Source organism: Meleagris gallopavo, chromosome 1, assembly GCF_905368555.1.
Source record: "Meleagris gallopavo chromosome 1, MGAL_WU_HG_1.1, whole genome shotgun sequence".
Classification (NCBI taxonomy): domain Eukaryota; kingdom Metazoa; phylum Chordata; class Aves; order Galliformes; family Phasianidae; genus Meleagris; species Meleagris gallopavo.
In genome coordinates, this window is record NC_139404.1 from 187,955,701 (window position 1) to 187,980,267 (window position 24,567).

Below are 24,567 nucleotides of genomic sequence, written 5' to 3' on the forward strand. Positions count from 1 at the left end.
CATCCTTGCCCTATATGTTTATTTTTAGGACCAAAACTGAAGTAGAGGAAAGCATTAAATCTTATCAAAATAGAGTTTTGTAGTGTCCAAGAAAAAAAAAATCAGGATAACTCCTTTACTGTAGTAAAGATGCGACATGCCACAGACAGCAGGAGATCCCCTCATAGGTACACCTTACAAACTATTCCTTCAAATAAGATCTTATCAAATCACAGATTTTATAGCTAACTGAAGTTATTGTGATCCTGACTAAGCATAACTCAAGTAAGAAGAAATTAAAACAGCCTAAGAAACATCCCCTATATTGTATAAAAAAATATTGACTGATTGCAAAAGGATGCAAGGTTTGTTTTTTCCACAAAACACGCCAAATTTATTTACATATTGAGTTAATCTAAATAGCCCAGATATGAAAAGCGTGTTTTGTTTTGTTTTTGAGCGGAACATTGACGTGGGTTTATATATGGACTTCAGTTAATAACCACTTTAAGTATATCTATAAAGAAGCATTAACTCACATGCTTGAAATTTGGGGGATGATACAAGAACAGTCTAAAGCAGGAAAAACAACTATTCTCCATGTAGGAAATATTACCTTAGTTTTATTCATTCCAGTTCCTAAACAAGAAAAAAAAAGTATAGCTCTCAAAGAGCTCAATATTGATGCAAATTTTAATTTCTTTTCAAAAATATCATTCCACTTTAGTTTCTATTCTTAGCTTAAAAAATAAAGTTCTGAAATGACACATATAAAGAATCTTTGTTTTCCTGAGGTGGGGTTTGGGTTCTTGTTTTTATGAGCACATGTGCGCTCCCGTACTTTATGCCTCATCTTGACCATCTGCTACACAACAGGACAAACATGATTCAACCCTTTCCTTATTTTAAACAAGGACAGTGTTTTTATGTACTCTGGGTGTAAAAAAAAAAAAAAAGCTTAAAATGTTCTTCTGCCTTCAGTTTTACAAATTCACAGAATGGCTTGGGTTGGAAGGGACCTTAAAGGTCTCCTTGTTCCACTTCCCTTGCCATGGGCTGGTTGTCAACCACCAGCTCAGGCTGCCCAGGGCCCATCCAACCTGGCCTCGGGCACCTGCAGGGATGTGGTATGCACAGCTTCTCTGGGCAGCAGTGCAAGGGCCTCACCATCCTTTGAGTATGGAATTTTTTCCTAACAGCTAACCTAAATTTCCCCTCTTTTAGTTTAAAGCCATTTCCCCTTGTCCAATCGCTATTAGACCACGCAAGAAGTTGGTCCCCCTCCTGCTCATAAGCTCCCTTCAAGTTATGGGTTTTGGTGGTTTTTGTTTTTTCATTTTTTATTTTTTCAGGGTTTTTTTAGGGGACTTATTTTTGTCTCTTTGGTGTTTCTTTTTTTACTGTTTTGTTTGTTTGTTTGCTTTCTTACAGGCAGGGAGATAATTTTTAACATGATTACGAGCACACACACATTCCACAACAGTTTAATGCAATGCTACCTCACACTGCAGAATAATTAAAGTGTTATTTTGGCATTATGTACTGAAAATGCTGCTATAAAGGAAGTGTAAGGCTGGGAAAATGGGAGGAAGTTAACCAACAAAAATCAAGATCCCATAACTGAGCGTCTCAGCACAAGGTCTGAACAGAGGAGTTTATGCACAGCCCATACAGATGGGAAAGTTGAATAAACTATTTCCAGATACACTGCATTTGCAAGGCTACTCTAAGATTGTTTATGAAGCCACATTAATAAATATTACCAGACTACAGACTTGAAACAGTGCAATTCAGCAAACCAGTGCTGAAAAACACCGCAGATCCAATCTCCATGTAGACATTGGTGGGACCAGACAGGAACTTGTCACCTATTCAATATTTTTTGACCTAGGGAGAAGTAAACCTACAAATCACAATTTGAAAGATTAAGTTCCTTTAACACTTCCTTTGTTCAATAATCAGCATATAGACAGATGGTATCGCTGACTGGAGGTAATATTGACAGTCTGAGTCACACCATCAAAACTCATTCTGTGCAAGGTTATCCTTTCAGAGGCACTTCACACAATTGGTCTCTGGTAGAGAAGAACAGCAATATGGGATACAATGCACCTCTCCCCCCCTGCCCTCCCCCCAAAAAAGGTGGGAGGTCATAGCTTTATTACAGGATTTTGATATTTAGGGTATGGAAATGAAGATTATCATGCTAATTTTAACAAAATAGTTATGGACTGATTTCTGTTGCAGCTAACATACCATTCTGACAGAAGAGCAATTGAGTTGGCCCCAGGACTCTACTTAACCCTCTGTGCTCACAGAACTACCAGAACCCAACTAACTTCCTCCACGTTCAGTTAGAAATGCTTCAGTTCACTAACAAGATCCAGAATAACACAGGTCTGGTCCCAAATCTGAGGTTAGCAGTTGTTTAGTTTAAGCAAAGTCTACAAGACAGTGATGATCTGAAGCCCATTCTTAGGGAAGAGATGAGAGCAGGGGAAACAAACAAACAAACAAAAAAAATTCTAAAAAAAACAGAAGTCCCACAAACTTACTCTTAAATAGCACTTAAAAATGTATTAAAAGCCCAAGTGCCTGAATTAAATGCAGCGTTTGGACACCACTAACTCGCTTTATGGAATACCAAGAACCAGAACAATATTTGATTTCCTCCTCTTCTTTCCAGCCATCTTGAGACTATTGTGTTGGAAGAGGATGAAACAACAGAAATTAATTTCCTGTGGCAGTGCTATCCTAAAGACTGAATCAAATGTCCCTTCTTGCCACCAGCAGGTAGGACCACTGATTTCCCAAGATTGTTTCTCTCCCTCAGTTTCAATCAGCTACTGCCATTACAGGAAGGCACGCAGCCATATCATATCAGTCCAGCATCAAGATAACAGAAAAGAGTACTTTAGAAACTTATGGCACCTTCTGCACTTTCCCACCTATGATACTGTATAGACTAACTTCAGTTACAGTGAAATAAGCCTGACCAAAATCAGAAGCAATGAATTGCACTTGACCTTGCTACATTTGCTTGCTTTAGCATTTCACATTTTAGTAACCAATAATCTGAGATATCTAATCAAGTATTTATGCAAAGCAAACTACTAAGTGGCCAGCCCATGTGTTACAAATTCCTTCCTAAGGTCTGCTTCCAACAGTATCATGAATCCTGGACTATGAGCTGAATATCTTCAGCTATTGGTGAATACAAGTGCTCATAAAGAAAGCATACAGGCAAATGGCTGGAAGAATTTGGAGCAAAGGGCAGGAGAGGATCCTGGACAATAATTATCATTTTTCACATGGGTGCAACCTGAAATAAATCATCAAATCACTTCAAGTTAAAGATCACAATCATGCTGGTCACATTCCAAGCACATAGCCTACATGCTCTTAAACCTCATTATGCTAGATATTTTTAAAGACACTGCCCTAGAAGTTTATTAAGTTTATTACTCTTAGATCAGTCAAAAGATCTGTGGAGCTGTAATGTTAAGAACACCATTAAGCTGTACTTCTTTAAAGGATCATCTCCTTTCCCTTATGTGAAAGGCAGCAATCAAAATACTGTAACAGACACATTAAACAGCAGCGTGTCTTCTGCTGTCCATTAAGAAATAATCCTAAAATCTCTTGAAGATAAAAGCCAACCAGAAAAATACCCACATTCGGTAAAAATGAACACTTTCAATGTTATCAGCCAACTTGGGAGCTAAGCTCTTTCTTGTGCAAAGGAAACTTAATCGTCATTATTGTACAACTTCATTTTTAGGTAAGTTTTTAGATAAACTTTGTTTGAGTTTTCAGTAGAATTTTCAGTAGAATATCAGACATGGATAGGACAGATACATCTCCGAGTTCACCGACAGCAAAATGTAAAGGCTAAGAAAGAACAATAAAGCAAGCCAGAGTTGTTAAGACTTACATCGATCTTTTGTATTGTTCATCGTGAATGTTTGTACCCATTTTGCAGACCAGGAAAGTGAAAGATGGAACTGCTACTAGATATTGTACAAGTGCATAGGAGAAGACAAGCCTTGCTGCAAAGAAAAAATAGATGACATACAGAGAGGGACATAGAAGACAGACAAGAAGATGAAAGTTCACAGAATCAATCAATGGCACAATCAGAAATAAAAGTCACCCTATAAGCAATTCCAGTCTTTACTTCACTCTGTTGACTGAAAGTATAAACAGTAGATATGTTTGTTATAACCTAGATCTTGTTTCCTCAGTGATTTTGAGAATCTGGCTGTTCATATACATTAATTGCCACTTGCTGTCATCACAGCAATTCTTTTCACCTGCAGCCTTTCTGAAAGCTTTTCAATGCAGCAAATGAATTACTAATGTAGGTATTTTAGAGAAAAAGATAGTTCTCTCTGTCAGAAGTCAATTCAGGATGTTTCAAACCAAAATGCTTTGTTTGAAGTTTACAGACTTGAGCTAGCGAGACTGAATACAAAAAAAATCCTCCTTAGTTCAAAAAAACACTTTTCATCTAGCTTTCATGCAACAAGTGTAGCCATTCAGTCATGCCCAAGCTGACTGTTAACGTCCAGATCTTAATCAAAGCCTTTACCTTCCAGAGTGATTTCTTTTTCTTGGTAGAATCACATCTTTTTTTCCTCAGATATCCAAATATTCTGTTTCTTTCCCACGTGAAGTATGCTTGGTCTTCTTAAAAAAGCCTGAGATGTTTCAAGTGCACTGAAAACACGGAAAATCTATCCTAAAACAATTTCCCAATCTCCAATTTTTTGTATGATCCAAGTTTTAAACTCTGAAACAATAGGCTAGTCTCACTGAGCAATCAAATGAAGAGAGGCAGTTATTGCCCCCATATTACAAGGGCACTTTACAGATCATGGCCTGCTATTCAAACCAGAAAGTCCTGGTCTCACTTCTGGGAGCCAAACAGTGGCATGAATATGACTGTGGGAACATGGGCACCACCATGGGCATTTTTCTCCTTGGAGATGTAAACCAAACATAGCTGCATTCAAATACAGAACAACTAACAGTGCATAACTATGAATTGTCAGCCCCTCTTATGAATTGATTCCTTGGGCCATTCCAGTGAAATATTTGATGATCTCTGAAATAAGAGAATACTTGAAAGGTACTTACAACTCACGTGTTTAACCAGTTCTGGCATACTTCTGTTAACTGTGACTGAGCAGACAGCTTACCTTGAACTAGATTTCAGTTCTTCTTCTTCTTCTTGATGTTCCACAATGCCATGTAGTTCTGGCGGTGCAAAGACTTCTTTGTTAACATTGCTCACCCAGCTGTCCTTTGCTTTGTTTGATTTGCTCTGACTCACTTCAGCTAAGGCATGAAAGAGGGATACTGTTATCTCCCATGTGTTCATACAAAATTTCACAACAAGTAAACAGAAGTATTTACATTCAGTCCTACAGCTATTTCAAAAGCCCACTGCACTTGAATGAGGTACAGAATTACATCTGGTGCCTTCTAAAGGATATAACTATATTTTAATACTACTATAAATTTCACATATTTCTCTAATGAAGTCACAGTACTACTCCAAAAACACCTGCTTTACAAATTAAAGCAATCCTACATAGAGTTTTCTATGACAGAGTGATGGCATTGGCAGACAAGGGAATAGCAACAGACATCAGTGGATAAGGAACTGGTTGAATGGGCATATGAAAAGATGCAAGTAGCTCAGTGCTCAGGTGGAAACCAGCAATAAGCGGTGTCCTTCAGTTCTGTATTTATTATTTTCACTGGCAATGTGGACAGTATTATTCAGAGCATCCTCAGAAAGTTTTAAGGGCAGCACTAGGCTGAGTTGTACAGCTGACACTATAGAGGAAAGGGATGCTGTCCAGAGGGACCTTGACAGATGGAGCCATGCAAGCCTCATGAAGTTCAACAAGGACAAGTGCAAGGTCCTCCATCTACGTCAAGGCAATGCTAAGCACAAACACAGGCTGAGTGAAGGATGGCTTGAGAGCAATCTTGAGAAGAAGGACTTTAGGATAAAAAGCTCAACATGATCTGGCAATGTGCATTTGCAGCTCAGAAAGCCAGCCTCATCCTGAGCTATGTCAAAACAGCAAAGCCAGCAGATCAGGGAGGTGTTCTCCCCCTCTATTCCACCTTCATGGGACTCCTCCACCTGTGGTGCTGTGTTAAGCTCTTGGGCTCCCAGCACAAGGATGTGGAGCTGTTGGAGCAGGTCCAGAGGAGGCCACAAGAATGATCAGAGGGCTGGAGCACCTCTCCTATGGAGACTGGTTGAAGGAGCTGGGCTTGTTCAGCTCAGGAAGAGAAGGTGCCAGGGAGAACTTATAGTGGCCTTCCATAGTACCTAAAGGGGGCCTACAGGAAAGTTGGGGAGTGTAGCGATAGGACAAGGGGTAACAGGCTTTAAACTACAAGAGAGAAGGCTCAGATTAGATGAGGAATTCTTTACTCAAAGGGTGGTGAGGCATTGGAATATGTTACTCAAAGAAGCTGTGCACACTCTATCCATGAAGGTTGGATGAGACCTTGAGCAACTTGATCTTTTGGGACGTGTCCCTGCTGGAACTAGATGATCTTTAAGGCATCTTCCAACTCAAACCGTTTGTGATTTTAAGCTTTCTACAGCAATTCTGGTAAAGACTGATCCTGTTGTTCTTGCTGTTAGATATACATTGGGAAAAAAACAAAACAAAACAAAAAACCTCTGTGTCCCTAGGAAACAAACAAAAGTAAGGCACAGAAAATTGAAAATAAAGTTGAAGTTCAGTAAATCAAGTTAAATACTCTGTTTCTGCAGCAGGAAATTGAAAATTGGTCATGATTTTCATTTAAAGAGGTCCTTTATGGATAGAACTATCACAACATGGGAAGAAGGTAAGTATAAAAACCAAAATCTCCACCTCATTTGGCAAGGTCCATACATCTGCCTTTCTTTTTGGAGCAAGACAGAATCCAATTCCAATAACTCCTTTTAGAATCAAAATATTACATTATTTCTTCTAACATTTTTTGTGCTTCTGCAACAGTTCAGAAATTTGTATGCAAAAAAAGCAAGATTTTCATTCTTGTTATCCATATATGCAAGCAAAAAATATCTTGATATGTAATGAGTCACTGAAGCTACGGAATTGCACATAATTTTTAATGCAACAGCATGCCTCTTTGTTCAAGTAATTAGATTGGAAATAATTTTTGAATTGAAGTTTCCTTCAAGATATGTCTTGAAGTACTTTAACCTGTAAATAAGAGTTACTATATACTGCAGCTAGAGCTTTACAGCTGATTTTCATAACCTTCAGAAGTCCAAAACCAAAGAACACTCCTCACTAACCATATGTGAATTTTTTCATTCTGTTTCAGGTCTTTTCTTATTAAGTCAAAAATCTAGAACCTGCCCCACAGTAATCAAAAGATAACTAAACTGCCATTATCCAAACTTATCTATGGGAGTATAAGATTTGAGAAAGTGTAATGTAGTGGAATTCATGACAAGAAAATTATGCTAAATTGTTGTTTAAAAAATTATAGAATGCAGCAGCAGTAATCTACCCCCAACAATGATAAGCATCTTACTTGCTTCACTAGCACACACACACAAAAATCCCTTAACAGAGCTTAAAAAAGAAATGAAGATTACAAATTTCAGTGCAGTTTAGTGTGGGTGATATAACTCTTGCCCTTTAAGTCGAAAGGATTTAGAACTATGGGAGGTTAAGTGGGGACATGGGCCTCTGAGAAATAAATCACTTCTTGTACAAAGAATAACAAAAATATACCAGTACTCTTTAGATAAGAGAACCAGATGCTGGAGAGATTTATAACAGGTCTTTATTAATAGAAGCATATGTGAAATAGTATGCAAGATTTTATAGATCTCTCTCTTTCTTTCCTGGAGATAATGTTAAAGGCGAACAGCTCAAAACCAGAAAAGGAAGTGCTCACCTCTTATATGGAAAACCATTCTAAAATGCCTCGAGACAAAGCACAGTAAATGTTAAAAGTGTTAAAAGCCTTAAAGTCTTATGGAACTTAATGGACAAATCAATAGGAAAACAAACACAAACAAACACAACCAAAAACTAGGAATTCCTCCTTTAATTCAAAAATGCTTAGGTGCAAAAATGCTTGGTTGCAGTCTGGTCCTGGTCATAGGATCTATGCATGTTACCTGGCACCCAGACGCTGGGGAGATGAGCTTTTGGTGTGGTCCAGTACAGCAGCTCTCATGTTCTCCTTTTTTGTTTTGCTTCTCTCCAAACAATATACTAAATTTACTTCTGATATTAAATATATTATATGCCCACTTTTTTTTTTTCCTCTCTAATAGAGTTTTAAAAATACAATTTTAAGTCTCAGAAATCTCAAACAGAGCATATGAAATCTAGAAAAGTTGTACTGAAGAAGAAATACCCTCAGTCTGATACTTTATATGTTCTGGATTTACTTCTAGGGCCACAAAAAAAGAAATAAGAATGCAGTCCAGGAATGAAGAGGGCAGTTCCTCCTGATAGCACTTATCACAGACTGTGTCCTACTGTGTCCTACTCCAATAGCAGCCAGGAAGATGACTAAGGGATTGGAACATCTCTCCTCTTGGGAAAGACTGAGAAAGCTGGGACATTTTAAGCCTAGAGAGGAGATGGCTTGGGGGAACATTATCAACATCTATAAATACTTGAAGGGAGGGTGTAAAGACAACAAAGCCAGGCTCTTCTTGGAGAGAGGGAAACCAACACTCTAAATTACATATAAAAACCTTCTTATGAATAATTTTCTGTTCATAAGACTAACATACTCTTCTTGCATTTCACCTACTTAACTAACTTCTGACGTTGCTCTAAGAGTACCGCCTCCATACCAGCCTTTCCAAAACAAAACATGAGCTAAATGCTTACCAAGAGTAGCAGGCTTCCTTCTCATGGAAGCTCTAATAATATCTGCTCCGTGGATCTTATCTCTATGCCTTTTTGACTTTGCTTCATAAAACCATTGTCCACTCATATTCTTCAGCTGAACATCATCTTTGACTTTTTCTGGTAAGTGCCTGAGGGAAATAAATAAATAAATAAGAGAGAAATTCACACTTTACTTACCTGCAATGGGCAGAATAAAAGTATAAAAGTCAGTGAATTAAAATGCTAAATATGGTGTAAATACACAGGTTCCCACAAATACTGAATGCCAGACAAGAGGTACAGGGAAGAATGTGGCAGAAAGTACTAAGAAATAAAAGCTAGTATTTTTTTCTGCTGCTTTATCTTTCTGTTTTTTAACAGACACAGCAAAACACCTGTTGCAGAAATCAAACTGCATAATAATCAAATTCTTTAGATATAACCACAGCATTTATTATGTATTATGCCCCAAAGCACAAAGAAAAGGGAAAGCCTGAATGCATTGGTAACGGATGCCCAGTGATCTCCACAAAGACAGATTTCACTGCAATATATAATAATATATAAATGCAACATATAGTGTTATTCTTACACAAATTTAACTCCAGAAACTACTTGAACACTTACCTGAACTATAAAGACAAGCAAGATACAGCTTCTTTGCAGACTAGAAACCAAATGCTCTTATGGCTACACTAAATGTGTACTTTCTTCTTTTCCGTTCTGCAATTTGCTTTATTGTCCTCTGAGAGCTGACATTTCTTACAGCCTGGATGTTTTGTTTTTTTCCAGAGTGTTTTACTCTGGAAGTGCTTAGAGGTGTAGTGTGTCAGAAAAAGCTGTCTCAGCATGCTATTTCCATCTTCTCACCTTTTACTTCCCTTATTTTATTAAGGCAGATGACCTTTAGCCTTGTTACTCTCAGAGCATCAGTTGAAGTAGCTTCAAAAAGATGTCTTGCTCTGATCGTCTTGCAAGCCAAGTAAGTCCAGTAATGGCAGATCTTGACTTTGTGCCTCCAAAGGCCAGTTTTCCCAAAGTTAAGGCTGAGATAAGCTATCAGGACAGCACAGGAAATCTGTGCCAAAATCAAGTCCAGGGCTGTTCTGAGAAGATGCCTTTGAAAGCTGTTCATTGGTACTACCTCTATACACACTCTCCCAAACTATACTGGACACATGCTACCATTTTTCGGTAAATTCTTATGCAAATGCAAAGAATGCCTTCCTTACAGAGAAAGGCAGCAGTGTTACCCTGCTCACATGAGTCATGTGAGTCATGCCTTAACAGAATAAGGAGTTGTGAACAATTTGAGTTTTCTTTCCTTGTTAGGCATATAACATACTAAGCATATGCCTTATACATGGCATGGAGACTAACTGCAGACCAGGAAAGTTACTACACAGATTTAGAAAGTACTTAGAAGAAAAAAAAAAGGCAGAAGTAATCCATTTTTTCCATGGATTCTTTCTCCATTCATGATTCTTCTGTAAACAACCTAAAAACACAGCCAAAGGGAGAATCATAGAATCACTCAGGTTGGAAAAGACCTTAAAGATCATCAAGTTAACCATGACCTAACCATACTATCCTAACTCTAACAACCCTCTGCTAAATCATGTCCTTGAGCATCACATCATAACAGTTTTTAAACACATCCAGGAATGGTGACTCAACCACCTCCCTGGGGAGCCTATTCCAGTGCTTCACAACCCTTTCTGTAAAGAAGCTTTTCCTGATATCCAACCTAAACTTACCCTGGGCACAACTTGAGGCCATTTCCCCTCATCCTGTCTCCTGTCACCAGTGAGAAGAGACCAACCCTGCTCTCACTGTAAACACCTTTCAGATATGGAAGAGAGCAATAAGGTCTTCCTCAGTCTCCTTTTCCCCAGAGAAAGCAAAGCAGTCTACACGTTACTCAGACATTAAGGCTAAAGATGTGACACACTACTATAGGGTAGTGACATCTTCCACAGGCCCAACAGCCAAGGTCAATGCCAATTTTATACTGCTCATGAATTAGGAGAATCTTCTTGCCCAGTCATGCAGCTACAATCACAGCCCTTTTATTAGAGGTTGCCGATTTGACTGCAATGAATGAACAATCATTCACAATAGAAAAAGGGTACTATGAGCCAATCCCAACCCTCATGCTAAAACAGACCATTCTCACCTATCACTCAACTCCTCCTTCATATTAGTATGGCAAGAAATGAAAAGGTTTATATAGTTCCTCCTGAGCAGGTGTAAGACTGCTTCTCATCTTGAATCAGCTACATACAGCCAGGAGCCAAGGTCACCTTTTTAGGTCGCCTTTTTAGGTCGCCTTTTTAATGCCAAGATTCAGCTGTCCATAGCATTACTAGACAATTTAAAATTTGGCCCTCCTTCTTGCATACAACTCTGTGCTTCTCAGAGCCAAAATACGTACTTCTCATCAGCTGCAGATCTTCCAAGTTGGAGCAGGAACACAGCGGTAGCTTCCCTCTGTCCTCAAGCAAACACTCTCAGTTCTATGAGCCAGCTCCTCACTGCTCAGCCCATTAATGAACAAAGACAGCAGGAGCAGTGGAAATAGGGCATGCAAGAGCTTTCGTACAGATGACCGCTTTTCCCTTTCACCTTCTTTCCATGTATTATTTGTTTTCTCAAGTCATATGCTCCTTAAGGTTAGGGACTGGCTTTTCAGCTGTTTGCTTTGCCTGCAAGCCAGCAGAGCTCTGATCCCAGTTGGTGCTTCGGGGCAATCTGACAACACATGCCAAGGGAGGTTCTCAAGTGGGAAGGTACTGAGTCACAGGAGAAGCATTCAGTGCCTTCCCTCTGATTAAGCTCTTCTACCCCAGGCACTCTTTTCTCCTTTGCGTTCAGCCTCTGAAACTAGGGTGCAGTAGGATACCTTCACAAGTTAGCTCAACAGAGCTACAGAAGTAGCTGGTTTGCACAAGGAATGTGCTTTTAGCTTCTAATTACATGTCACCTGTGGCCAATGCCATCTTAGTTTGGTTGGAAGGGAGCATCAGCTTGCTACCTATGGAAGTCAACATGCTTCAGTTCCACAAACTCAAGAGGCCTTCCAAATATAAGCATGGTCTCAATTTACCCAGTACCTCCTTCATAAATTACGTGTCCAGTGTATGGAGCTTGTATTCTGAAAAAGCTGATAGAAGCTCATCACAACTAGCTTATGAATTTACTTTGTTTTGTCTTCTCACCTTCATAGCTTAAGCACTTCTCACCTTGATAGCTTAAGCACTTGACTTTTGTTAGATTGACTTCTCTTCTTGTCATTTAGCCTCTCAGTCCAGTCTCCTGAGAAACTAAGAGCAACAAACATCAGAGCTATTCATCTACCACAAATAAGGAGGCAGATTTGCATTATCAGAACATACAGCTTTAGCTCTTGGCAGGAAGAAGTTTCTGAGAAGTCAATGTTCACCAAAACATCATAGACCTGTTGCAAAAACTGCTACTGAGATTACAAATTACACTTTTTACGATGTTGCTTGAGTTCTCAAGCTCTGCTACGAGCAAACTTCTGCATTTTAAAAAATAAAAATCAAACTGATTGTACTGTGGGGGTCCATTTCATTGCTATTTATTAGATTTAGGTTGTGGTTTACCTAGAAAAGGAATTGTGCAGAAGTCAGACTGCAGTTGTGATTTTCCACTGCTACATTTACTTCCCAGCACAACTGAACTAAAAGCCAACAGTTGATTCTAAGCCAGCTTTCCACTCAACAGAAAGACAAACCAAGTTGTCATTACCTTATTTTTCTCTTGGTGATCAAAAAACAAGTTGGCATCCAGATTACGATTGCAGGCTCAGTTTGCCAAATTTGCAATGAGGAAAAAATGCAGTAATGACTTTGCACTACATATGTGTTTGTTCTGAAGTCCCTCAGTGGTCTCTTAAAATGCCAGTTACCCTGTGTTGCAGTTTTCAGAGTGAGAAATCCTGAAGTTATATTAAAGCTAGTGCCTAGCTATAGTAACTCTATAGTAACTTCAAAACGGAGAAAGTGAAGGTACATAAGTCAAAAAGAATTCATCCTAAGGTCCTCTTTTAAAAGTGAGGCTGGATTTCTCCCATCAGTTAATAGGCTCTTTCTGCTAGGTCTAGGTGAAATATCTTTGATGGAAAGACAGATTTTCCCCCCAGAATAGGTTAAGTACATGCAGAATTACTTTGAACTTGCATGCAAAGCAACTCTCAGGCATTCTGCAGGCAGTTCAAGTTGCAAAGTACAAAGATGATGTGTAGACATCACCTATAAAATGTTATTTTTTTTCTCTCTATCTCTGAAACATCTGACAGTGGGCTAAACCACCCCTTCAAGGCAGGAAATCTGCTCTGATATAATCAGTCCACGTCAACCTTTCTATCAGCAAATCCACAATAGTTTATCTTCCACTTTGTAGGCTGGTGTGAGAGCTCACTGCATTCTAAAGCAAAGTGATAATGACTTCAGTTTCTTTTTTTTATTTTTTATATATATATAATATATATATATATATATATATAGTAATGTATACCTGTATCTAATACTGTACAGCTAGACCTTCTCGGTATTCTTTATTCCTTACCCTTACCTTTTTATTCATAGCCCAAATTACAAAGCATTCTAGAATTTGCAAGGGATAATTGACATCTTAATAACTTTTTATTGCCTTACTCCTCAATCAACAGCTTAAACTGAGTTTTTTGGAAGGAGAGTTGGAGACTTTTTGTGACCAAGTAGGCAGCATTTTAATCAGAGTTTGTGTTTGGCTCAAAGAAAGATCTTATTAGTTTTAATTCTTATTTAGCTATCTTATTAGTTATTGTTAGTCTCATGCACTCTGCTCTGAAGATGTGAAAAAAGCACCCAGTGACTGGTGGCAAAACAAACACTTTTTAGAGCCTGATACCACCAACTTATCTATAAGCTCTCTTCAAAAGCCTTCCTCCTGCAAGAGAAATATCACATGAGGGGAGGAGAAAGAGAGAGATTTCTCAGGAATTTGTCCTCATTTCTATTTGCTCTGATCACAACTAAAAAAATAAAAATAAAAAAAATAAAAATAAAAAAAGGATTTAAGCTCTGGATCAGTCAAAGAATATGTTTTTATGCTTTTTGAAATCCATTTAGGCAAGAACAGGAATGAAAGGATATTAGATAAGGCATTTTACATGTCAGACCCGTGAGTCTTTTTTTCTTCTTCTTCTGCAAGAGGGCAAAACAGCCATAAAACATTTACAAGTCAAAAGGAAAACTGTGTAAACACTGCATTCTGCACGAATGTGCCACTTCAGTCTGCTCGTGCCTCAATAAGGTGCAGAAAAAAAGTTTGCTCTGACATTTGTTTGAGAACTACATCCAAAACATTTATAATGGGCAGACCTGAGTAGGTATGTTTGTTTGTTTGTTTTTTTTTTACTTTGTGCATATTAGCTATACACAAGCTTCAAAAATCCATTACTGTGTGACTGGTTTAAGTAACAGGTGCAATATAATTTTATACTGATTGAGGGCTACAATAAAAAGAATAAAGCAAACTAGTTTGGTTATACAACCTATCCCCATCCCTGTCATCATGATATCTCATCAGCAACACCTCTAATTCTTGCCTGTGGGGTCTCTCTGGATATGGTTTTGCATAGGCAAGAGCATAGAATCACAGAATCATAGAATGGCTGAGGTTGGAAGGGTCACACTGTCAAGCTCAAAATAAACTTCATGTTACAGGTAACATGTTACATGTTATAAATCATGTCGTTAGATACTCTCCAGACAGATGTACAGAATTAATTTGCTTGGGCATTTCTTAGTTCATGTAAGCCTAACTTTATTCCACTGTGGCAAGACTGGTCTGCCAGCCTTCACAGATCCTGTTAGCTTCCACTTCTTTCATTTGTTATAACATTCCACTCTTTGGCTTGCTTGTTTGTTTCAAGGGTTTGCACAGAAGCTCTAAATAGCCTCCCCTCCCTTTTCATACACAGCCCAAATAAGGCCATAGAGGAAAAACCTCACTCTTCACAAAGAAGGAGCAGCTACCCTGTGACAATGCCTCTTTGGTACTAGTCAGCCTGAGACAATAGTACAAGATGACTCAAACCTAAGGAGGAGAAACTGGTAGAAAGGATGCACATTCTCTCAGAGGATCTGCCCAAAACCCACATTACAGGCTCTAAAAACAGATCTATAAAGCATAAAAGCAGCCCCGATCAAATGACAGACCACAGGGTATACACAGCTACTGTAAATGAGCAGAAGAACCTACATCACTGAAATTGATGCTGTGTTAAAGAATAGGTTGCATTTTAAGATTTCAGACCAGACACAGAAACAAGACTATCCACTCTGAAGACAAAGACTTCAGTTTGGCACACAGTAAACCTACACAGGTCCAGGCATAAGCACAGAGTGTAGTGGCATTGAGAACTTTTGTACTGATGGAAACTCAATCTTGTGGAGGGAACGCTCTGTTCAGAGGTTAAAGATCCCTATTAGAGCCCATTACTTTCCCTAAGCAGGTTCTTCTACCACACAAAATAAATTCCATCTACCCTTTTTTGCTAGCCATTCCTTGGGTCCAAATTTAGAGAAATCGGAAGTACTTCTAGGTGACAGTGTTCATCTTGAACCCAAGCAAGCTTTCCAAGAAATTCACTATGCATCAGAAAGGATGATGGGCTAAGAAACCTCAATCAAGTATACCAAGTGTCATTCTGTTTACTGATCAGAACAGAATGGAGAGGATGTAGATACACTGTGCTGCAGAGTAAGCAGTAAGCCCCACACCTCACACCTCTTCCACATGTTATTTTTCCAGTAATTTACAGATATGCAAACTTTTATGAAATAGTCCAAATATACACATAAAGAAATTTATAAGGAAAAAAAAAAAAAAAAGAGAGGAAAAAAAAAGTGGTGAGGTGGACATTTTTGCAAAGACTTAGCTTTAAAAAGAATCCCCAGATATTATTCTGGAATATTTGGAAGATGTTCTCAAGTGACAGAGCAGGAAAATCAGGTAATTCTTTTTAGGAAACAAAAGATGAGCTTTGACAGCAGCTGTAAGACAGCATTTCTGGACTCTTCAGTCTTCAGTCAGCCCTTTAAACTTGAAATGATATCCATGTTCAAAACATCTTTGCCTCTGCTAAGCATGCTTTCAGAATTCTTGTATCTAACAGAAAATCCATCCTCTAAAATACATAAGTAAATGAAAAAGAACACTTCCTTCTGACTGTCCACAATATAAGGAACACTGTCTTGCAAAGTGACTGAATAGAATGTCTGTTAAAGCAGAACAGAATCAAAAACCTATTTGCACAAGGGTTTCCACACCCACTGATGGTTATGAGAAAAGTCAGTGCATGTAACACACAACAGAATTAGGCCCCTGAAGCTGCCTCAGTGATACCCAGTGCCACGCCAGTGTGTGTATTAAAAGGGTTTGGCACACAGCTGTCACCATTCACCACACAAACAATTCCTCATCAACATTTCCCTATCACGAGCCTCCTTCAGTTTACACAAGGAGCAAATGATCCACGCACAGCCCACAGCAGCATTCCCAGGAAGTTCTGCTGAGAAGGGAAGGGCTGAGAGCTGCTGTGCAGGACTGTGTCCCAAAAGCAACCACAACAACTTTCTGCCGCAGACACGCTGGTGCCAGAGGCCCACCATCCTGCCACAGAAAAGTCACTCAACCACAGTTCAAAACTTCACAAGCAGGCATATTTCTGTTCCACGTTAACTGTCTTCATTCAGAGCTCCAAACTACACAGCTATAAGGAGAATTAATTAGGGGCTAGGCTGAAGCTACCACCAGGAAATCCAGTTATGTGCTTGGTACATTTGTTTGTTCAATACCCAAATACAGCTGGAACAGAAATTCTGGTTAGGAATAAGGACACTGACAATAAATAAATCAACCATCATTCAGCTCTTCTGTTTTATGCCATTTCTGCCTTCCTCAGCAACAGTGCCATTCAGGGGCTGGCATCTACTCCTGGGGTAATGGAGCAAAGTGAGATATCTTCTTGTCCTAAGGGAAAGAAAGAGGATAAATTGTCCATTGATTTTGCTAGATCACACCCTTTTGTAAACTTCATGACCCTTTTCATAGAATCACAGAATGGTTTGGATTCGAAGAGACCTTTAAGATCAGTGAGTTTCAACCCCCTGCTATAGGAAAGGACATCTCCCTCTAGACCAGGTTGCTCACAGGCTCATCCAGCCTGGCCTTGAATGCTTCCAGGGAAGGGGCATTCACAACCTCTCTGGACAACCTGTTCCAGTGTCTCACCACCCTCACCTCATGAATTTCTTCCTCATATCTAGTCAAAATCCACCCTCTTCCAGTTAAGCCATTTCCCCTTGTCCTGTCACTACCTGCCTGTATAAAAAGTCCCGTGACTTTTGCCCATGAGAAGAAAATATCAATGTCCTCTTTCCTTCAGAAGAGATCTCAGAGAGGAAGCAGGCATGCTATTCCCAAAATTATGCTGTTCCTGAAACTATTGGCTTGATTCAGACCAACACAAAAGGAGCTGCAGGATGGAGTGAACATTCATTACGGCGCTCAACAAACCAGGATTTAAAGCAGACAGCCTAAAGAGGATGCTTAGTTGGACAAGTCTAATTGACACAGCTTTACTACACACAGTAGAAGGAGCTGTGAGCAGAGAAGGGACTCCATCAGGTGATCTGTAAAATTCCACTAACAAGGTGCTTAAAGAGGATTCTGTCATGTTACCAGTTTGTCAGCACTCCAGGAAGACACCACAGAGGGAACAAATTATAACACCCTTCAAACCTCAGAATTTCTTTCTAGAGGGAAAAAGACCATATTAAAAGACTTCCATTATGCATACCTACAAACTACTCTTTGTCATGGTATGATATTTGCATAATGACATTCCATCCCAGCTCCTGGAATCTTCCAGGTGTGCAAGAATGCTGCAAAATTCAAAATACTACATCTCCTTGGCTGGAGATCTATATATTTTATATATTAGAACACTCTCTGGATTAAAAGTAAGCTCCATGTGCCACATCTATGAAGAAAAATCAGTTTCAGATGTAAGCTTCCAGAAGTTATAATATTCAGAAACCAGAAGAGATACTCTATTGTAGGAACAAGCTGATTACAGGCTACTTCAACCTGCAGTCCTTTGCATTTTCCACCACACCCTCTTGAGCTACAATTACAAATGGCAAAAGCTAAGTTATACAGACAAAAATACTTGTTGACAGCATTTTTTCAGACCACTACTAAGAGAGGCTTTTTGGATTTGTTTTTCCCAGGAAGATTCCTTTCCCCAGATGTTTGGGTTTTGTTTGTTTTTGTTCTTTTCCCTCAAACAATGAGGAAAAACTTCAGCCTCAGCAAAGTGTTATGAACATCAGTTTGCATTACAGCACTTCGACATTTCAGCATCTAAGATTGCTTTTTTTGCTATTGGGCCTCTTCTCATTTTGGTTACTGTGTCTGACTGAAAAAAATATTCCCACTGTTGAGCAGTTAGCTATCTGCATTAGGTGAAACCACTACTGAACTGCTATTTGGAGTGGTGTAAATGACTTTCTCAAAGTCAAGTAATGCAGGCAATGCTGTTTTCAGCACTTACATCCCTTATTCATGGCGATTACCCTAATGGTAGCCCTAGGGAAACCTCCCAGCACACAAAGCACTCCACAGTACAACATTCCAAACAACCCATTGCTTCATCTGTGACACCACAAAGAAAACAGGGAGCAATTTTCTATATATTAGCTGTGGCTTGCAAGGACTTCTTTTTGAAATGGAGCATAATGTTGGCACCTCCTGTGGACCATAGCACCAATGCTCCATGTATTTGAGGTATAAATTCCTCACTCAGACATATTGGTGACTGCATCTACGTTGACTTTTTAGTTTATTTGAGGCACTTGTGCATTTTTTGAAGCGAATACTCCTACTGCACTGGTTCAGTTTCAGTATTGATACATAGGCAAACTAAGTTCTTCCCAAGGAAACTAATCTAGAAATTCTGTTCAGATGCATGCCAAGTGTTCTTGGCCCATACAGAGTTATAAACATCCCAATCCAACATTAGCTTTCTGGACAGCAATGAACCATTTGTGTGTTAGGGGCATTTCATCCAGGAACTACACTAAATCTAGTCTAGAGCAGAAGTCTCTGAATCACATACACTCAACCACAACTTTTTTTTCTACTCCTATGCTCCATATAACCCAGTTTGCCAATTGTGTAGGTCTTCCCAGGCCAACCCAGGATGCCATGTTCTTTTACCTGACTCTCTCTTCTTCAGCTTTTTTAAGCTCTGCGTCCCGTTGCAGCACCTTCATTATTGCCTCTTGTTCCTCCTCTGTTAGGAAGCTTAGGTCAATCATCTTGCTGTGTGTGTGCGGGCAGGGCTGAAGTGTCCAGAAAGATCTTAAATCCTGCTGAGGAAGACAGACTTATAGTCTCTCTTAAAAGTATAAAAGAATAGAAGTCTTTTGCAGCAGGCACTGAGAAAGCTGAACCATGACACTATCACTGATTTAAAAAAACACAAATATTGCTTTGTTGCAGTTGAGTGAGTGCATGTTTCCTTAGATCAGATATTTTGGGGATGGTGCTGCATTGCTTCTTGCCATTGCAATGATGTTTTCTCAGCTTGTCCTCTCAACTCTGCTTCTTGGAGTAACAGTTCATTGACCCAGCACATCCGGTGTTTAAGAGCAACCAAAACATTCCCTAAAGAAGAGACAAGGAAGAACAAACTGTAACATTAGGTATCAGGGAAATAGATCACATAAGCTTTTTTTTTTTTTTCTTCTTTTTAATTAAAAGAAACAAGTTTTTCAGTGTGATTAAACCACTTTATGAAGTGGTCACTTCAAGTCAAACCTGTTTTACAGGCCTCTTGAACAAGGTGGTCAGGAAAATACACTGCTTTTGAATATAGTGACTCACACCCTGCAACACAGAATCAAGCGTCATTTAAATGACAATTTAAAAATAAGTGCATTCTAAGTTGCTCTTAAAGTCAGCAGAATAATTTGGACAGGAGAAGGAAGGAGAAGAAAATAAAATCAAGAACACTAGCACATATCCATTTAAAGTAAAAAAAGCATGTAGTCACAAGGACAGACATTACGTACAAGGGCACATAAAACCTGTGCCTATTGTTATCATACACAGATCAGAAAGAGCCAGATATCTCTGAGGAAAAATTCACTGCTGCTTGCAGTCCTGATTCAGAGTGTAGAGGCTGAGTGGGAAAAAATAACAAAGAAAAACAAAAATAAACTAACAACCAACCACCACCAACCAGCTAACACTTAAGCTAAAACTCAGGAGCTTGCCATGCTGGTTTATGATGATAGCATTAGCACATTTCTAGGCCACTTGTTTTTGGCACCAACCAACCAAAGCAAAAGAACTATCCTGTAAGGACAAGCCATTGAACTTTTGGACCCTACTCCACTCCCAGCAAATCGTGAGCCTTGCCCTCCACACCTGTCTTCCCACTCCAAATCTTCAAAGATGCCTTTCTCCTTCCAGGAGAACAGAAAGGGAGCAGTCATCTCAAGCCCTGGAGGAAGAGCCCTAAGGAAGTAATCAGAAGGCTGCCAAGCACAATGTGTTGCAGCAGTGAGATGGGAGGAGGCTGGGAACGCAGAACAATTTGTATGCTCCAGTTCAAGACTTCAGGAGCATGTTCTCCAATTACTGCAGTGCCTCTTTCTGAAGGATTTTATCTTGCCTGTGAGAAAAGTGTTTATCGCTTGTAAACATTTCTTATTTTTTACTCAGAACAAAAAACAGTTTTCAGAGATTATTTCTTTAGATTTCCAAATGGGAATTCCACAACAGACTTTTGACCCACCCAAAACAAACAGCACTGAAGGATCAAGTACCATGTTTGCAAAGCCAGGTTCTTACATTAAAACCCTTAAGCAGCAGTTATTAGCTGCTGGATGGAGTCAGAATACCTCTATTCTTCTGACTTGAGCTAAAGAGGAAGAAACTGTTTCCACAAGTATACTGAAGTTTAAATAATTTTCCTTTCCTTTGTACCAGCCCACAGCATTGGAAGGAAGTTCAGGGTATCTATAGTTTCCACAGGCTGCAATCCAATTTAGTTTACAAGATAGGAATTCAACTTTTGCTCACAGTATGTTACCAGTAATAGCATATAATTATGTCAGGAATATGATCCCATGTAGGCTTAATCACTGCTCTACAGAACATACGTAATGAAAGCAAACTAATGGCTACAGAAACATCTTGAATATGTGGAATCAGAAATTGTGCAGTAACACGAATTTCACTGCTTCATCCAAACCAAATTGAATCTTTAAGTAGTAGTTTGAAAAACTGTTTTGTCTCTGTTTTATAGGCCATGGTACCCTCTGGAAAAGCAGATGACTAATCACTTACAAGATAATTCCAACCACCAAAGGCAAAAGCCTCTTCCTGAAAAAGCTCAGAAGAATGAGGTTGGGGGAGAGTCAGCTATGCCTATATCAGGGTCTCTTAGTGCTTCAGAGTAACTGCTTCATCGATACAATGAAACCAGAAGGGGAAAAAAGAAAAAAGAAAAAAAAAAAAAAACAGAACAACTTGAATTCAGTGCAAGCCTCAGAAGCATCCTAAGTGACAAATCTGATGAGAGGCAGCAGAGAAGCTGTTACTGAACAGATCTCCTATTAAAAAAGGATAGCTACTGGCGCAGCCTTGTAGCTTACTTGCACTGTAGTGATCTAATGAACATTAAAATCATGCAGCTAATCCTTGTGCTTGCTCCTCTGGTCCCAGAAGCTGAAATAATTAAACCATGAGAGGAAAACAACATATTAGCACTGGCACTACTCAAAAGGAAGCTTCACCTCTAACAATAGCACATCTTACAGATGTGGAAGGCAGCTGCAGCCAGGTTAATGGTCATCTCAGTCCCTCCCCAGAAGTGCAACAGCCTTCTGCATGTGGTTATGTTTGGCTGCCACATTCAGCTTCTCCATGATTCATGCAACATAAATGCAACGAAAAGTTGATTATTTTCTCTTATGTTTCTTATGTCTGGCCAATCAGGTCTGTAAGGAATCTATTGTAGGAACAGTATCTTTATCTTTAAAGGAGGCTGACGGAGGGTTATGTTGTTTAACAGTTTAATTCAAAAATCTAAAAGAAACAGTTGGGCAACATTCACTGAACAGACCAAAGGGAGCTCAAAGCAATGCACGGTGGGACTGAACTTCCCAGATATCATCATTCTGTAGAATAGATTCTGCAAATAAATTTGCACTGCCACTTTGGTTTTGATCACCTGCCTAAACATAAGTAGTGCAACTGAGACCTTTTAGGTTTCTTTGCAAAGATAACAACATAATGGATCATTTAAAGCATGACTGGGTACCTGAAAAACTGGCTTCTAATCTCACTGGATAAGCAGTTAAAGAAAAACAACTTAACAATAATTTTTCTTCCTTTAATGTGCATCATCCATATGCTGAAGTGTGATGCAGTTTGTACTGTGATCACAAGTGTTTAATCACTGGAACCATGCCAGAGACAAACTGAAGGCAAAACAGATGTTAGCCTCTGCATAAACAAGGTGAAAACCTCTGTGTGTGTGTATGAGGTACACTGCCAGCCTCGGGAGACCTGCTAACACAGACTACTGCAAGGCTGGCTTTCTGCAGGAGATTGTAAGCACTGATGGTACAAAATGTTGGCTTAGGGTACAGCACTTGCTGGAGACCTACAGCCAAATTTCAAAAATGAAAAATAAATCAATACCTTTGTCCAGTTTGAATCACATACCACCACTCCAAGTTTAATTCTTCCACTTTCTTTTTTCTTCTTCTTTCATTCTTCAGACCTAAGTTTCAAATAAAACAGAAAGATCCACAACAGACTGATTAAATCATGGAAATTGATAGAACCACCAGACCAATGATCTCTGGTGAAAAGTCTGTCATCTTATGTTGTAGACTAACACTTGTGACACTTGGGATATGAGGCATCATTTTTTTTATTTTTTTCCTAAAATTTAAATGAAACCATACCAAAAATCTTTCCTTTCATAAAAGGTTTCTACTCCCTGTAATAAACAGGAATCTGAAATTATGCTTTCTGTAATTCATGCATGAAAGATTCTCTTTTCTATGTCTTGAAAATGAAAAATAAAAATAAGGGCTGAGATGCACTGTACTTCTCCCCATCCTCAACTCTGAAGTTGCTCACAACTGCCAAGTGCTTTAGGTCAGGCAGTCATCCAAAAATGGTGCCTTATAAAGTTTCTCAAAACCTCCTCAGGCAGTTGTATGTCTCCATGCCTTCCAGGGAGGCTTTGCATTTGTCTGGAACATGTTGTAACAGCAAGACTGCTTTGTTGACCCTGCACAGACCTTTATTTCTCCCCTACTTTCTCCCACGTTGGAAAAGAATCTGAATTCAAATATTGCACTCCGAATATTATACCATATTAAGAAGTCATAGCTTAGATTTTTACATTTTCACTCAGTGCATACATATGGGATGTAATGAGGGAGAGGTAAGGAAGATGTTGGAGTGGTTTGTTATGACTGACATTAAGTTCATCTACAGGATCAGAAACCGAGCAGGAAAACCCCAGTCAGTTGGTCCAGTCAAATCAACAGAGCTTCCTTTTACACGCAGCAACCTCAGCATGTCTTAGATTTACATTTCAAAATTGCCTTCTGTGCTCCTTGTGCACTAGGCCTAAGCTGCTAAAGTTTCACTTGAGAGAATCTGTCTGCAGCCAACACCTTCTCAAAGGAAAAAGCAGGTGACAGCCCATCCAAAAACCTGGTCTGCTTCTGCACACCTATTTGTGCCAACTCCTCCAGCAGAACAGCTACCCTTACAGCCTGGCTGATCATCAGCCTGCATCTGTACATACCTTCATACCATAAAGCTCTAAGTTAGTTACAAGTAACAATATATGCTCTTGGTTTTATTTTACTGATGTTATTGCTTCAACATATCAGCACTAGCAGTGAGGATGAGTTGGAAACCCAGAAACGAGGCAACAGGAAGCTGAGGAAGAAAGATAAACAGAACTGTGCACTGTAGCAACTTGCATCTGCAGGGAAACTCATTCTCAGAAAAAAAAGGCAACTAAGTTTGTCCCCAGCACTCATTCTCAGGAAATCCTTTATTTTGGAACACAAGGAGCAAGGAGAAGTTTGCAGGACTGGCTCCCATTAGAAAGTCACATGAGGCAATATTTTGCTAAATAAATAAATAAATAAATAAATAAATAAATAAATAAATTAGGCTTAGAAAATATAATTTCTTGAAACACATGAGGCAAATCGCTTGGAGGAAGAACAGCTAATTAAACTAAATGCCAGTGTTGGCACGAGCACAAATAGTTTAAGATGGTCATGAGCGTATTTGCACAGAAGTTCAGAGGACTACAGAGTTAAGTTTGGGTAATGGAGAAAGAAAACCAATTAACTCTCAAGGGGAACTTAAGTTCTTAGTCAAGAGTCTAAAACACGGTTGCCTGCAATCTTAAGGCCTGAGCTTAAACATACTCAAGGCGACCTGTTATCAATTTAATTCTTGAGAGGACAAAAGGAAAGAGACCTTCCAGTAAGGTATGTGTATCTGTAGCCAATCCAGCTGCTCTTTCTCGAAGTGTTATTACCTTTCAAAACGATAC

The 24,567-nt window shown here is 39.2% G+C and overlaps 1 protein-coding gene across 1 annotated transcript in view; it reads right to left on the reverse strand.

Moving 5' to 3' along the window:
• SYTL2 (synaptotagmin like 2) overlaps positions 1 to 24,567 on the reverse strand; it is a 51,305-nt gene that overhangs the window by 21,582 nt on the left and 5,156 nt on the right. Inside the window, 4 exon segments of the mRNA XM_010706182.4 lie at positions 5,181 to 5,319; positions 8,883 to 9,031; positions 19,176 to 19,625; positions 22,674 to 22,755. Coding sequence (XP_010704484.2) covers positions 5,181 to 5,319; positions 8,883 to 9,031; positions 19,176 to 19,276 — 389 coding nt within the window. The 5' untranslated portion in view covers positions 19,277 to 19,625; positions 22,674 to 22,755.